Below are 13,971 nucleotides of genomic sequence, written 5' to 3' on the forward strand. Positions count from 1 at the left end.
AATTTATTATCATATCGTATAATATTAAATCTGACCATAATGTAGTTTCCTAACTCATAAGGCATGATAAAGCGTGTTTAAAATATTTTAGCTAATGCTGAACCACATACATTTTAGTACATACTAACACTATTCTTAATCAGTGTATTCTTATAAAAAAAGAGTATTCTTTAAATTTTTAGACAATTTTTCGTTACAATAACAAAGATTTTTTATCAATGTTTACAATCCTTGTTATAGATCAAAACATTTTATGTTTGGATTCTAAATAGGAAAACTGATACGTAATAGGAATGGTTCGTGTTTTATGTCCTAGAACTAAATTTAAAATTAATTTTAATAATAGGTTTATGTTTTATTATGTGGAAGATTTTTCTTATGCGTATTATAGGCTCTTAATTTCAAACTTAATTTGATGTACATAATACTAAGTATACTTCGATATACGATAAATATGTCGGTTTTCTAATTTTATTTACAGCTCGTAGGTTTTGTTATACATATTATTATTAAACTTGTTTTTGCACAGTTTTTTTTATTTCACCTAAAATCTAAATTCATGTCTGAGTATAATCAACAAGACAAGTAAGATTTTTACCGATCTCAAGGTTTGAGATATGATTTCAAATTTATCATATTTAATTGTAATCGAGAAGACATACAGTAACGATTAAATATTAAATCATCCTATTATTATATATTATAAATTATAATATTATAATATATTATTATTATAGTAATTATATTCTTTATTTTCGTTACATTTTTATTTATTTATTTTTAAATTCTGAGCGAAGTAATAAATGTATTGGTTTTATTTTAATGATTTTTTTTTTTTTATGACAGTCATCGCGTTATGGAGCAATATTATAGAAATTCTGTAATCTTCAATATTGAGTGTAATTTCTAGATGTGGATATGTATCTAATTAGTGGTGGTAGTGAGAGGAGGAGGAACAGAATCTAATATCAATATAGATTAAGTTAAAGTAAAATATAATATTAAAATAATTTTTACTAGTTTCCCACCCTCCCTCACCGTCCGCGACTGGTGGATTCTGGTAAAAAATTTGATTTAGAATTTATAACATCAAGGGATAAAAAATATTTCCGGTACTTTTTAAAATAACCGGGAAAAACTAAATTATGCCGAAAGAGGAATATTTATATTGAACCTTTTGAATAACTTAAAGAGATTTGAAATCTTCATTGAATATTTTATATTTTTAATTGCATTAGCCTGACAAGATCAAATTTTTTTCCATTTTCTGTAATATTTATAGATATTATTGAATGAATATTTAAATATAAAGTAATTTTTAATATCGATACATTTTAGTTAATATGTTAAAAATTAAAAATATATTAACCATAGAGATTTTAAATTGTTTGACATTTACGTGTATTATATATACACAATGAGATTCAAATATATTTAGACCAATTTTAAGGTATTTTATGAACCTATTCAAACCATTCTACGATACGTGGTATTGATTTATAAGTTACCTAAAAGTTAATAACAATAATGATATATTGTGTAATCTTATACAATAATTTATAATATAATATTTACGGCATTTTTGAAAAAATTAGTTTAATTTACTGTATTATTAATAGAAAAATAAATAACTAATTGTAATATAAATACATAATAAAATACCCCTAGAAATAGTGGATGATATATACATAGTCTCCACTCAGAATCATTTTTCGTAAGCAATGATTTATCATTGAATTAAAATTTAAGTATTTAATCTACTCAGTGAATAAACACTCAAACCTCCTATAAAGCAGATCAACTTTCCCGGTTTTTTAAATTTATTCTTGTGTATATTTAACAGCTGTTATAAGTATCTAAACTTACTCTAAGTACTTATATATTTCATACTTATTTATTTAAATGCGTGTTTCTACAACTCGTGTGTAATATATAATAAAAATACAATAAAAATTCGAATTTTTCAAATCTCATTCATGATATTATATTATTGTATAAATATTTTGTGTATACCTATTGTAGATTTAAAATTTGTAATTAATCTCATAATACATACATAGATATTAGTATAGTATGTAGGTTATATGATTTTTATGAGAAACATATTTTATCGAGGGATTTAAACGTGTTTCTTATTGTAACCTACCCATTTGAAATTTGAAATACATAAACTGAGCTTTCGTTGTTAGGTACGTCATCCGAAATGAATATAAATACGATTAATATAAGAACAATTAGATCTTTTTTCATAACTACCTAAACACTATTCCCTACAACCAAAAATAGATACATGATTTTAATTTTAATTTAATTATCTTATATTTAACTTATTCGATTTAACATTAAAATACTCAATCGTTTTTATACTATTTACAGATCGTAGTTTTAATTTTACCTTATTTTTTCCGATTAACACATCTGTCCGATGGTGATTATAATATTGTTACATTCATATATCTACTTCTACTTATTTACTGTCTAAAGACTCTAAAGCTTCATCATTGTATAATCTTATTACAAACTTGATTAATTTGAAATATTTACTTAATTATGTTCAACAAATTGGCCATCTTAGATTTTTATAAAATATTTTGAAAACGATTTTTAAATTTTATTTCGAGGTTTATTGAATATTTAATTATACTGGAGCAATAATAATCTACATTCATTATATTTAAGAAAAATTATATTAATCTATGTTAGATATTTCTAAAATAGTATAAAGAAAATTGGTAAAATCTGCCTTACTAAATTTTAATTTATTGATATGATTGTATTAAATTAACTGTTTATTATTATATAGTATTATTATTGTATAATGTAATAACGACATCCGCATTGAAAACGTGTAATGATTTCGACTCGGTGAAACAATGCTCATGAAATGCTTAGTTTAAGCATTATATTGTATTTTTGTAGCTTATATAAAGTTTTTACTTTTTTCAAGTCTTTCTTTTATAAAAGCCCGTTAGGTACTCGTAGACATATAAAGTCAATATACGTTCAATTAAGGTGTACCCGCTTCTTTCCTCTCACGCTACTTTCAATCCCGAAGTAAAAGTTTCAGCGTGTTAAAGTGGTTCTTCCGGCCGGTGAAATTTGTGCTTAGGGAATTTGTTTCGAAACGAAGGGTTGCCAACTGATATTGATTTTCCTAGAGTGGCTTAACACAAAGAAAAAGTGAAATAGCAATAATTTACAACACATTTCTTCTTATCGTCTACTCAAAGATTAATTTTATCCGATTTCTTGTTAAAATATACTTTAGTTTTCTGTAATTATATTAACAGCAGCTGTCAACAGTTGACGTTACAAAACTATTATAAATTGCATATTTTACAATTACACATTATTTTGATTTGATTGATTATTATTTATTTGTATAATATCATTTCAAATCGACAATCTGTATAATTTAGTAAAATTAATTTAAAAAAACTAAAAAAGTATTATTACAAATCAAGAAACTCGTTCTACTGTATAGTAGGCGTCGAGTGTGTTTTGTAACTGAATAGGTTACCATAGTGGATAAGTTAAATTTGAATTCAAAGATAAAACATTGCATAAGAAAAAATATTCTGAAAGAAAATATTTGTCTTTATTTCTCAGACTATTTTATTATATTTTATATTTCTATCTGTAATTTATTTTTCTACTGGTAATACCTACAATATACTATTGAACTAACTTTTCTTTACCAAAAACAAATTACATATTATAATATTATTATTTATTAACTTTGAATAAATTTAAAATTCTTAAAAATAAAATAATTTGTACAAAAAATTGATTTAGCATAATAGATTTCCATCTTTCTTTGATTTCTTTTGTCTTTTTTTTTTGATTATTTTTGAAACCACTAAGAATTTTTACTTTTGGCCTCTCATAAGTACCAACAATAGTTCTAATTTGCTACCAAAAACAACCGTCGTTGAATTCAGAACCTTACTTTTTAATCAATTTGTATAAAATATTTTAAATTGCTACTATTATTTCAACTGAATCAGTTTTGTTTGTTATAGTAATAAACTAATAACCAATAAATGATATTTTATTTTATTTAATATTTCAAAAATGTGTACATTTTTAATTAAAGCATTCAATTTGTTGTTCTATAAAGTTTATGGGTTGAATTTAAGTTTGATTTTAATGACTTAAAATTCGTTGAACCTTTACCAAGTTTTAATTACATTTCATCAAGAATTAGTATACTATATATATATATATATTAGATCACTTTATTTAAAAATAAATTAATTAAATTTCACTATAAGTCAATTTTTATATAAGAATATATAATTTTTATTACATATACCGAGAATTTTAAAATTTCTCAATATTATTTCATGAATTTTAAAAACTTAATTATTATTTTAACATTTATTTCTGATGTCAATAATTCAATAAAAACATATTATATTATATAAATGTTTTTTTATTTGTTGAGTTTGAAATAATAAGATATACCATCACCTTAATGTCTGTTTACGGTCCGACACGAACTTATATACATAATTAAATTCTTAGTATAATATACACAACAGTATACTGTACTGATAAGACTCATTATAAGGTTAACCTGTATTAATTTATGTTAAACAACAATATTAATCTATAATAAAATTTAAATAATTATGACATGAATTATTAGCTGTACCTATACTTATTTAAATTTTAAGCACAACAAGTTTACTATCTAAAGCCTTTAGAGTCTTATTTATAATTATTTGTTATTGTAATTCGTTTTTAATAATATTGTATACAATAATTTTCTTTAATCTTTATTGCTTATAAGTTATAACATAATTTAAATAGTATTATTTTATTAAACGTTAATTTTATTTTATTAATAAAATTGCGAATTTGGCATTAAAAATTAACTATGATTTTTATTATTATTGAGTTTTTTAAAATTATTATTACGTGTACACATTTAAAATAATAATTGAAAGAATAACACATTCGTATTTGTACAGGTATATTACAAATTAAAATAAGTGAAGTTAAAATCTGTAAAATAATTTGCAATTAATAAGTGTTTTTTTCTACTCGTTAAGGTTCCTTATGAAATAACTATAAGATTCCCTCACACTTTCCTAGAACCTATGATTTGTTTGTTATTCTTTATCAAGACCATAACTAAAAATTTCAGGGGGGGATCAGGATCCTAGACCCTCTTACCAGTTAAAGCCTTGTTCCTTATTATGGTTAAAAGTTATAATAGTGCAGATTTTTTTTTCGTGTGCTTTACTTATAGCTAATAGATAATTTTCATCAATAGACTTTTTTGATTCTAACCATGATAATATAAGTTCAATGTTATATTTATGTCACGAAGAATAATTATTAATGTATACAATATTTATATTATCATGCATATACAGTGAAATTTCCATACAACGAAATCGCATGGGGAACAAAAAAAAATTCGTAACATAGAGGAATTCTTTAAATAGAACTACATAGATATTTCATATTCTATATTGAAATAGAAAAAAAAAATTATTAAAAAATAAACTCAAAAATAATTCGTTAAACAGAACATTTTGTTAAATGGAAGTTCGTCATATGGTAGTTTTACGGTATGTATATTATATACATATATATATTTATTTGTTTAAATTATTTATATCTTTCAAGTATTTAAATCTAAATATATTTTGCCCGTCGAATCGGCTAATAAATAACTGATACTTTAGTTTTATAACAGACAACAGTTCATTGATTTTATACGCATATAAGTCATAATCACATAATTTTTGTCACATGTAAATTTTATTGTTTGTGACTACCTATTGTGTATTGCTGATATGTACAAAGAGTTATACTGAAAGGCGTTCTCTAGATATGTATTGTTTGAATGACGAATACATACATTTTTTATCTTACCAATAAATACAACACCATGGTTTTTATGTATTTACTCAAAATTTTAAATAATAATTACTTGTTATCATAAATCATTCGTTGTCATATCAAGAAATTGTATTTAAAGTTATAAATGTTTTATAATTATTCTGTGCACGTGTTAAATATTTCCATTATTAATAATTGAAACAGCTATCAACATCTTTAAAATACTTGTATGAGATATTGTGTTGCTACAATAAAATATTATTGTAATATTTAATGTATTGTGTATCACGAAGGTTTAACGAATCAATATTAATTAAGTGATTTAGTCGTAGTTAATTAATAAAAAGTATTTATTTTGTGATTATGTAAGTCATATATTTAATAATATATTCATCTAATTCCATAACAGTTGACTTTCGGTTAGATATTATGTTCATGGATCATCCCTTATCATTCTAAACTTTATAATTAGCAAAACTGTATAGAAATTATTTACCCATAAAACTTAGATAATGTGTTAGAATATCGTAAGGTACTGGGGTTAATCATCATAAAAAAAGAATAAAAAAATTAAGTCAAAGAACATTCTAACCTGTAATTTAAGCCTATACTCATGTATCGTTTCTTAATTTATTTGGCATTATAATATTATATTTTTTTATTTTTAGAATTTTAATATATAGGTAAATATTTTATTTCTATAATTTTTTGTATTTGATAAATTATATCGTTAACCCTATTATGTGTAATATTTCATTTAAAAAAATTAAATTTAAAGTCAAACATTTCTATTAATAAATAACAAGACAATAGTAACATGATAAAATGTAAATGTTATTAGTTAGTTTTATTGCTATTTGATAAATGGAATTGAATAAGTTTAAATTGAGAATAAAATATGATGTAAACTTAAACAATAAACATTCTAAAAACTAAAAAGAAAATTCAAACTTTTAAAATGAATTCACTATCAGATCGCACAATACATAATCTTTCAAGGTATAATAATAAAAATAGTCTGTATTATTACGTACGCATATAAATGTATATACATATTACTGTAAATCTTTGTAAATTAATTAATGTTCATAATTTGAAGAATGTTTTTTTATAAGGAAATACATATATTCTGTACAACGATAATCTTATTGAAAACATTTTATATTACTACAGTCTCGATGTAATCATAAATACATAGCAAAAAAATTATTTTATGGGGAAACTCTACTACCAGAGTGTTTATAATATAAGATATTGCAACTTACTGAGCGATGTATGTGATGTTAAAAGTATTTTTTAACTATAGGAAATACATTTTTGTGTTGTCGTCTTGTCGATAATATACTTAAAAACGAAAAAAAAACCATTTACTTAAATTCTTAAGAAAAATCTTCTTTTTTTTTAATTTTGTTTAATACCTACTTATTTGTTTTAGTTTATAAAATAATATTATGTATTTGAATACTAGATAAAAAATTAATTTTAAAAATCAGGTTTTGCTGAGTCAACGGCTATTATCCATATGATTTTCCTGTAAAATTTGCTTTGCTTACTCAACGATTTAAATAATGATAGTAAAAATTTATAAAATAGAAAATATTTCTTTATTTACCTATTCTTATAAATGTTTATTACCGTTATGTGTACAAAATCTATAGAAGAAATTGTGAGTGTTCTATATATGTTCAGTGAATATAAATTATAAACGTATTTTTGAGAAAATTTCATAAAGTGACATTACTTATGATTAATGGCATGTATGGGATGATTATTTTATCGAACACTCATTATTTAAAAACCTGTTAACGTTTTTGAAAATATTTTTTTACATAATTTCTATTCGAAATAGAATAGTATATTATATACAAATACGTATATTTTATCGTTGTTATTTTTTTACTTTTTTAGATAATAACATATATTTATAATATTATATTCTGAAGAGGTAGTATTTTTAGAATATTTGAATACATACAAATCGAAATTCGGACTAGTAGTTTATGCATTATAAGTACTTAAAGTTTAGGTGGCCGGAGTGAAGTGGTACAAGGATATCCCTCAAAATGTTGTTTTATTACTCCACACATCAAAACTTTAAATACGTAAAATTATTAATTGATAAACTACTCGTTTTAATTTCAATTTTTAATTATCAAAATACTCTGAAAAAATATTTTAATTCAAAATATTAAATTAAAAATGAATGATGATATTAAAAAAAAAATAAAACCCTAGAAACAATAGGGTTTTTTTTTAAAATATTTTTTTCTTTCGACTGGAAATTATGTAAAATTAATATTTTCAAATTATTAATTATTTAATTCTTAAAAATTATTGTTTAATACTGCAATTTCATTAACTGTTTTAACATACCAAATGTTTTAAAAAAATTGTCAAATATAGGTTCATGTACATTGAAAATTATAAATGAAAATAATTATTATTATCTATATTATTGCAGTCATAAATATTTTTTCTCTGCATTTATAAAAATAAATTGAAACTTTGATAAATTAGGGATGAAATTTCAATATATAGCTTAAGATAGAAGGATTAGGGAAACCTAGACATGTTGTTGACAAAAATCCTTAGAAAAGACTATTGCAGTCTAAAGACTATACTACAATAGTATACTATCACTAGGTACTATCTACCATCATTAAGCTAAAACATTTGGTATAAGTAATAAAATTATTTTTATTTTCAAATAATATACATAATATCATATGTACGTATATACGTATAATATTCTCTTTGAACTCACTTATTAAAAATGTTTTATTTTCCCTGTGACAAATTTAAATCAAATAAACGCCGATGAACTAAAATAATAACGATTTAACCGGCTTAAGTGGTTATTTTATTAGAACGATTTATTGACCGTAAAAAACGCATACAAAGAATAATAAAATTGTTTTGTTTATTACAAAATTATCATCAGGCATCAGTAATAAATGATATTATTAAACTTAATAATCGTTTGAAGTAAATTCCATTAATAAAATGAAAATAAATAGCACGGACACATACATCAAACATTCAAACGTATAATGGACTTTAATTATTTTACGAATTTTACTCTATACAATTTTCTTTGTCACAAATTAATTATTATTTATAAGAATTATATATTTATACATCGCAGAAAAAAAACATTACGCTTTTAAGAAATTGCTTTTGGATAATACCTACCTATCCGTTAACTATAAAAATTCAAAAGGTCATTTTTAAACCTAATTATAGTTAAAAACTTGTTTTTCTAAACTTTGTTATAATATTAAATTTCCTTTTTATGAGGTTCTGAAATGACATAGGTTGTATTTATTTTGTAAAATTCAACCCATAATGTTTTTGATCTTAAGACAAATATTTTTTTGAAATTATAGATTCAATGCGATTATGTAAAGCGAAAAATGTCTTTGTTTTGCAACGGACGTGTTTTTATGACTTATCTATAATCTATATGACTGTGAGAAAACTACAATAGTTTCATACATATAGTATCAATTAATAGTACGTTTAGTAGAGCACTTAGAATAATAGAAAATTGTTTCACCTATAGTTTCACTAAGTACCTAAAACCGTCAAAATTATTGAAAAAATCCCAGCAAACGTGATCAACCGATATACCTACTCACCTAATATTGTATTCTAGGGTGTCGCTAAAAATTCAACTTTTGTCATTTTATATTTGTGCAAATTTGAGGAATTTAAAATAATTTTTAATACATTGAATGTACTCAAACTGTAAAAGCTTGTGTCATAATTATTGTTGCTTTGGTTAAAACAAAAATAGATGAAACCCAAATAAAACTGAAGAATACGTTCGAAGAGAAACCCAACAAGAATAAAAAAAAAAATAATAATATTTAGTTATTGTTTTACAAATGGAAAAACCAAAGAATGAAATAATATTATAGACTATTTTAATAGTATTTTATCTTTTAATTTATTATTGTGACTCATGAGTTTACTTTTTACGTCTTTGTACATAACCAATTTTTTATTGTTGACTTTTTTTAACTAAAATAATATTTTCATAATAATTTGAACACTATATTTATTGATATTTTAAAGATTCTGAGCGGTGTGACAAAGGTATTGATTTAAATGATGTATTTTTTGTGTATGTCATCACCTTTTGGGCTGTAAAAATGCTTTGATTTTACACTTTGGGGGGTGGTTTCTGGTAGTAAGTTGGATCATAATTGGTGTTTGGGGATTGACAGCAAAAGTTGATAAGTACTTTTTAAAATAAAACTAAAGAAGAATGAGAATGTTTACGTAAGACCATTATTTGACGAAATTGATTTTCTTTTTTTCTTTTGTTGTAATTCGAAAACAAATAACTGTAGATACTTTAAATCTTCACCAAATGTTTGTGTTTCCATTTTTTTGCACACATTATAGTTAAGTATATTATCCTAAGTTTGAAAATTTAATACAATATTCTTTACAATTATTTCTTATACATATTTAAAGTTTAAATTTGAACGAAGTTTCATATTTTAATTATGAATCAAATGATTTTAAATTTAATCATGATAATTATGTTAACTTTTATATTATAATTTTAAAACATTATTCACGGGGACTTTTACGTACATTATTGTTTTTATTAGCAATTTTATTCCATATTTAGCGGATTTGGTTTATAGGTCATGTTGGTGATTCCTCTTCGTATTCAATTAGCCTTTAAATTATTAAATTAAAAAAAAGTCTACTCTGCATAATATTTGAAATCGAAAAAAGTTTAACAATGTACTCTTTAAAAGCACGAGACAAATGTATTTTTTTTTTTTTTTTTAATGAAACAGGAAATATAATTAAGCTTAATAGTAAATATTTTTGTTGTACAAATTTTTTCATGAAAATAAACTAAAAACTTTAAAAAAATATTATTATAATAGTAATTGATTTTTAATATTTTAATTAGATGTAATTATGTTAGTATTACAATTTCCGGATGAAAACTTTTTAAAACTAAAATGATTAACATACAATCTGGACTTTAATAATATAAATACTCAGCTAGTAAATGTAATATAATGACATATTATTATAAAAAATAAGTTATTATAATAACTATATATTTTTTAGCCTTATTATTTCGTATAGGTACCTGAGTATGACTCTGCTCATATTATTCAATCCCAATTGTTTTAATTTCAACCAACATGGACAATATAATGTGTTAGGCGTGATTTTTATTATCACAATTTTAATTGAAATGTGACAGTTTTAAATTTTTTTGATTCTAAGAAACAATATTGTATGACAGCAATGTTATTGAAAATTTGTGTTATAACCCATACGTATTCGTTTTTAACGAAATTGATTTTAAATATTTTATTTTAATTTTAGAGACATTTTCGCCAATTACTTGATTAATTATTTAGGAGACTCAAAATATTTTTAAAACTTGCCGTGACAGTATTTAGGTTGAATAAGAAAGTTTGAAAATGTTGTTTTCTTTTAATAAAAGTTGAAAAACTATATTGTCTCCGACCTAAACATTTAAAAGAAGGAGACCTATATGGCTATATAGTATATATATTAATTAAAACATTTTAATAACTTAATAGTCTTATTGATAGTGAAATCTGATTTGTATATTTTAACTTTTTAACGATAGTTACCACATTCTTCACATTCTTAGATCTTTAAATATATATATTGTTGGTTAGAATAACAATTCAAAGTATACTTATAATTTATTAAACAATACAAATGTAAGATAAAAAATCTGAAAAAAATCAATTGCTCAGTTCAAAAACAATAATAGTTTGCTTTAGCAAAAATTTATAAAGATTTTGGTAAAAATCGGAAACTGTTTGTTTTTCCTTTTTTTTTTTAGATTATATATCAAATTATTGGTGATACTAAAAATAAGAATTTTTATCCGAATAATACGAATAATTCAAATTTTCACATATCTCTTAATTATAATAAAGGAAGATTTTAAAAATATGTAAAATGTATAATTTCATGTCATACCGACTTAAATAAAACACAGTTTAAAATCTACAAATTAAATAATAAATATTTAAATTTTAAATAATAATTATAAGCAACAAGTTTAAAATATCCAGAGATTATTGGAACCCGGATATTAGTGACACCACTAAAATTATACCCTTCCAAATAACCATCGTCCTTATTTTATTTTTAGTTTATTATATCGAGACAGAAATTTTTGAGTAATATTTTTTACTTTTTAAATGTTTTAATTGAAAAAAATGCTCATGCCATTATAAGCCAATAATTTTTCTTTGTCATTCACAATGTAAAACGAAAGGCGGGTTTCGTTACATGCCAGGCATTTTTTTCATGAGTCAATTGATAATATAGATTATTTAATAATATTATTTTTGAGAAGACATTTAGAATAAAACGAGAATTTGAAATAAATTGATACCAATATTGTTTATATTATTATATAAAACGAATAAAGAAATAAACAATATCTACTATCTATACCTAGTATAGTATCGAAGAGTTTAAACGTGTTCGTTATAAAATATTTTACACGTATTATAATAATTTATGATACACCGTTTCATTCGATTGTTTAATCATTGTACATACGAAACGCCTAATCAAGAAGATTAATACATGAGGTAATAATGTTATCCTCTCGAACGATATAGAAAATTATACGTAGTTTTTAGGTGTGGATTATGTGCGTGATCGTACATGTGCTTAATCCGTAAATTAGCCGATCTTTTAAAAGTTTATTACGAATTTACGATTAATTTAATTGTAAATAATTTTCACAGAACATTATAATAAGCAATTAATCAAATCGAATATGTACATGACATAACCGTTATTATGTCATAACGTATTGTTTATAGTTTTTTATTTTTTATTTAAAGAAAGTTGCTGCAACGAAAAATGTTTAAGATCTAAAGGATCAAATTTTATTAATTATAATAATAAATATTGAAAGTTATATTTGAAATTTCGTTGAATAAGTTTTCAATTATGTGTGTGTGTGTTTGAAGAACGTCAATGAGATGCTCCGAACCAAATGACTATAATCAAGTGATGAGATGTATGTATACTATGTAGATATAGTTAAACCCTTTTTATAATGTTATAATATATATAATATTATCACTTTATCACTATTTATTAAAGATATTATACGTACCGGCAAAAGCAGAAGGGATCGAAGTGAGAAATAACTTTTGACTTTTTACACGCACCCCAGTCTCTTCGTCTTTCATTTCTCTGACCAGCCCCTCCATCTGAAAATGTAAATTTATACCAATTAACCCGAATAATTTTATTTGCGTGGTTTAATTGACTCTTCAAAACATCAACTACGCTAAAGCGTAGAAATTCCCGTCCGGTGAAGTATATAGGTGGTTGCAGCCTGCAGTAAAGTGTTCTAAACTTGTATGTATATATTGAGCGACCTGTGATAGCTGGGGCCAGGAAATCAGTAATTTGTATGATTTATTATACGAAACTCTATAGGGTCGAGTAGTCATTAAATTCGTATCCTGCTGTATATGCTGCAATTACGCTGGTTTAATATTTTCAATTAGAATTTAACATTCAGAAATCGAAGTTTATGAAATATCTATGTTAAAAATATTGATTTAAAAGCAATCCGATTTTTTATTTATAAATTTTAATTTTTTTTTTCTATATATATTGTGTATATTATGCATGAAAAAAAAATCACTTAACTAAATTAATTAGCTGATTAGTTTTTAAAATTAATTTAAGTTTGGTTTTTAATAAAATTTGTCGATATACGAGTATATATAAATACGACGTGCCCATAGAAAAACGATTTTTGAAATGCATTGTTGTTTTGAAATATTGTAACTTTAAACAAATTGATTTGGATTGTAATAACCATATTATTATCGTAGTGATTTTAAATTGAATGTTGATGAAATATTTACGTACCTTGTCAAAGGCAAAAGGCCTGCGTCTGCGATCCGATTTATCCATGTTGTTGGGGGCGGGGGGGCTGGGTCGCGTAAATACGTCACTTACCCTGGCTCCATCGGTCTCTGGCCCCGCCCCCTCATTGTTTTGGACACTCGTTACCCGTTCATTTGATCTAAAACATTACATAAATTATGTGTTAAAACC

General features: G+C 23.5%; 2 protein-coding genes across 4 annotated transcripts in view; one reads left to right on the forward strand and one right to left on the reverse strand.

Moving 5' to 3' along the window:
* LOC132917959 (regulator of G-protein signaling 11) overlaps positions 1-13,971 on the reverse strand; it is a 45,410-nt gene that overhangs the window by 17,147 nt on the left and 14,292 nt on the right. For both annotated transcript variants that reach the window (XM_060978987.1, XM_060978979.1), the window contains exons 2-3: positions 13,783-13,939; positions 13,013-13,109 (exon numbers count right to left, since the gene is read on the reverse strand). In XM_060978987.1, coding sequence (XP_060834970.1) covers positions 13,013-13,109; positions 13,783-13,827 — 142 coding nt within the window. In that variant the 5' untranslated portion in view covers positions 13,828-13,939. The remainder of the gene's footprint in view (positions 1-13,012; positions 13,110-13,782; positions 13,940-13,971) is intronic.
* LOC132917972 (uncharacterized) overlaps positions 1-13,971 on the forward strand; it is a 93,925-nt gene that overhangs the window by 6,401 nt on the left and 73,553 nt on the right. The gene's annotated exons all lie outside the window — the stretch shown is intronic.

This window comes from Rhopalosiphum padi, chromosome 1, assembly GCF_020882245.1.
Source record: "Rhopalosiphum padi isolate XX-2018 chromosome 1, ASM2088224v1, whole genome shotgun sequence".
Classification (NCBI taxonomy): domain Eukaryota; kingdom Metazoa; phylum Arthropoda; class Insecta; order Hemiptera; family Aphididae; genus Rhopalosiphum; species Rhopalosiphum padi.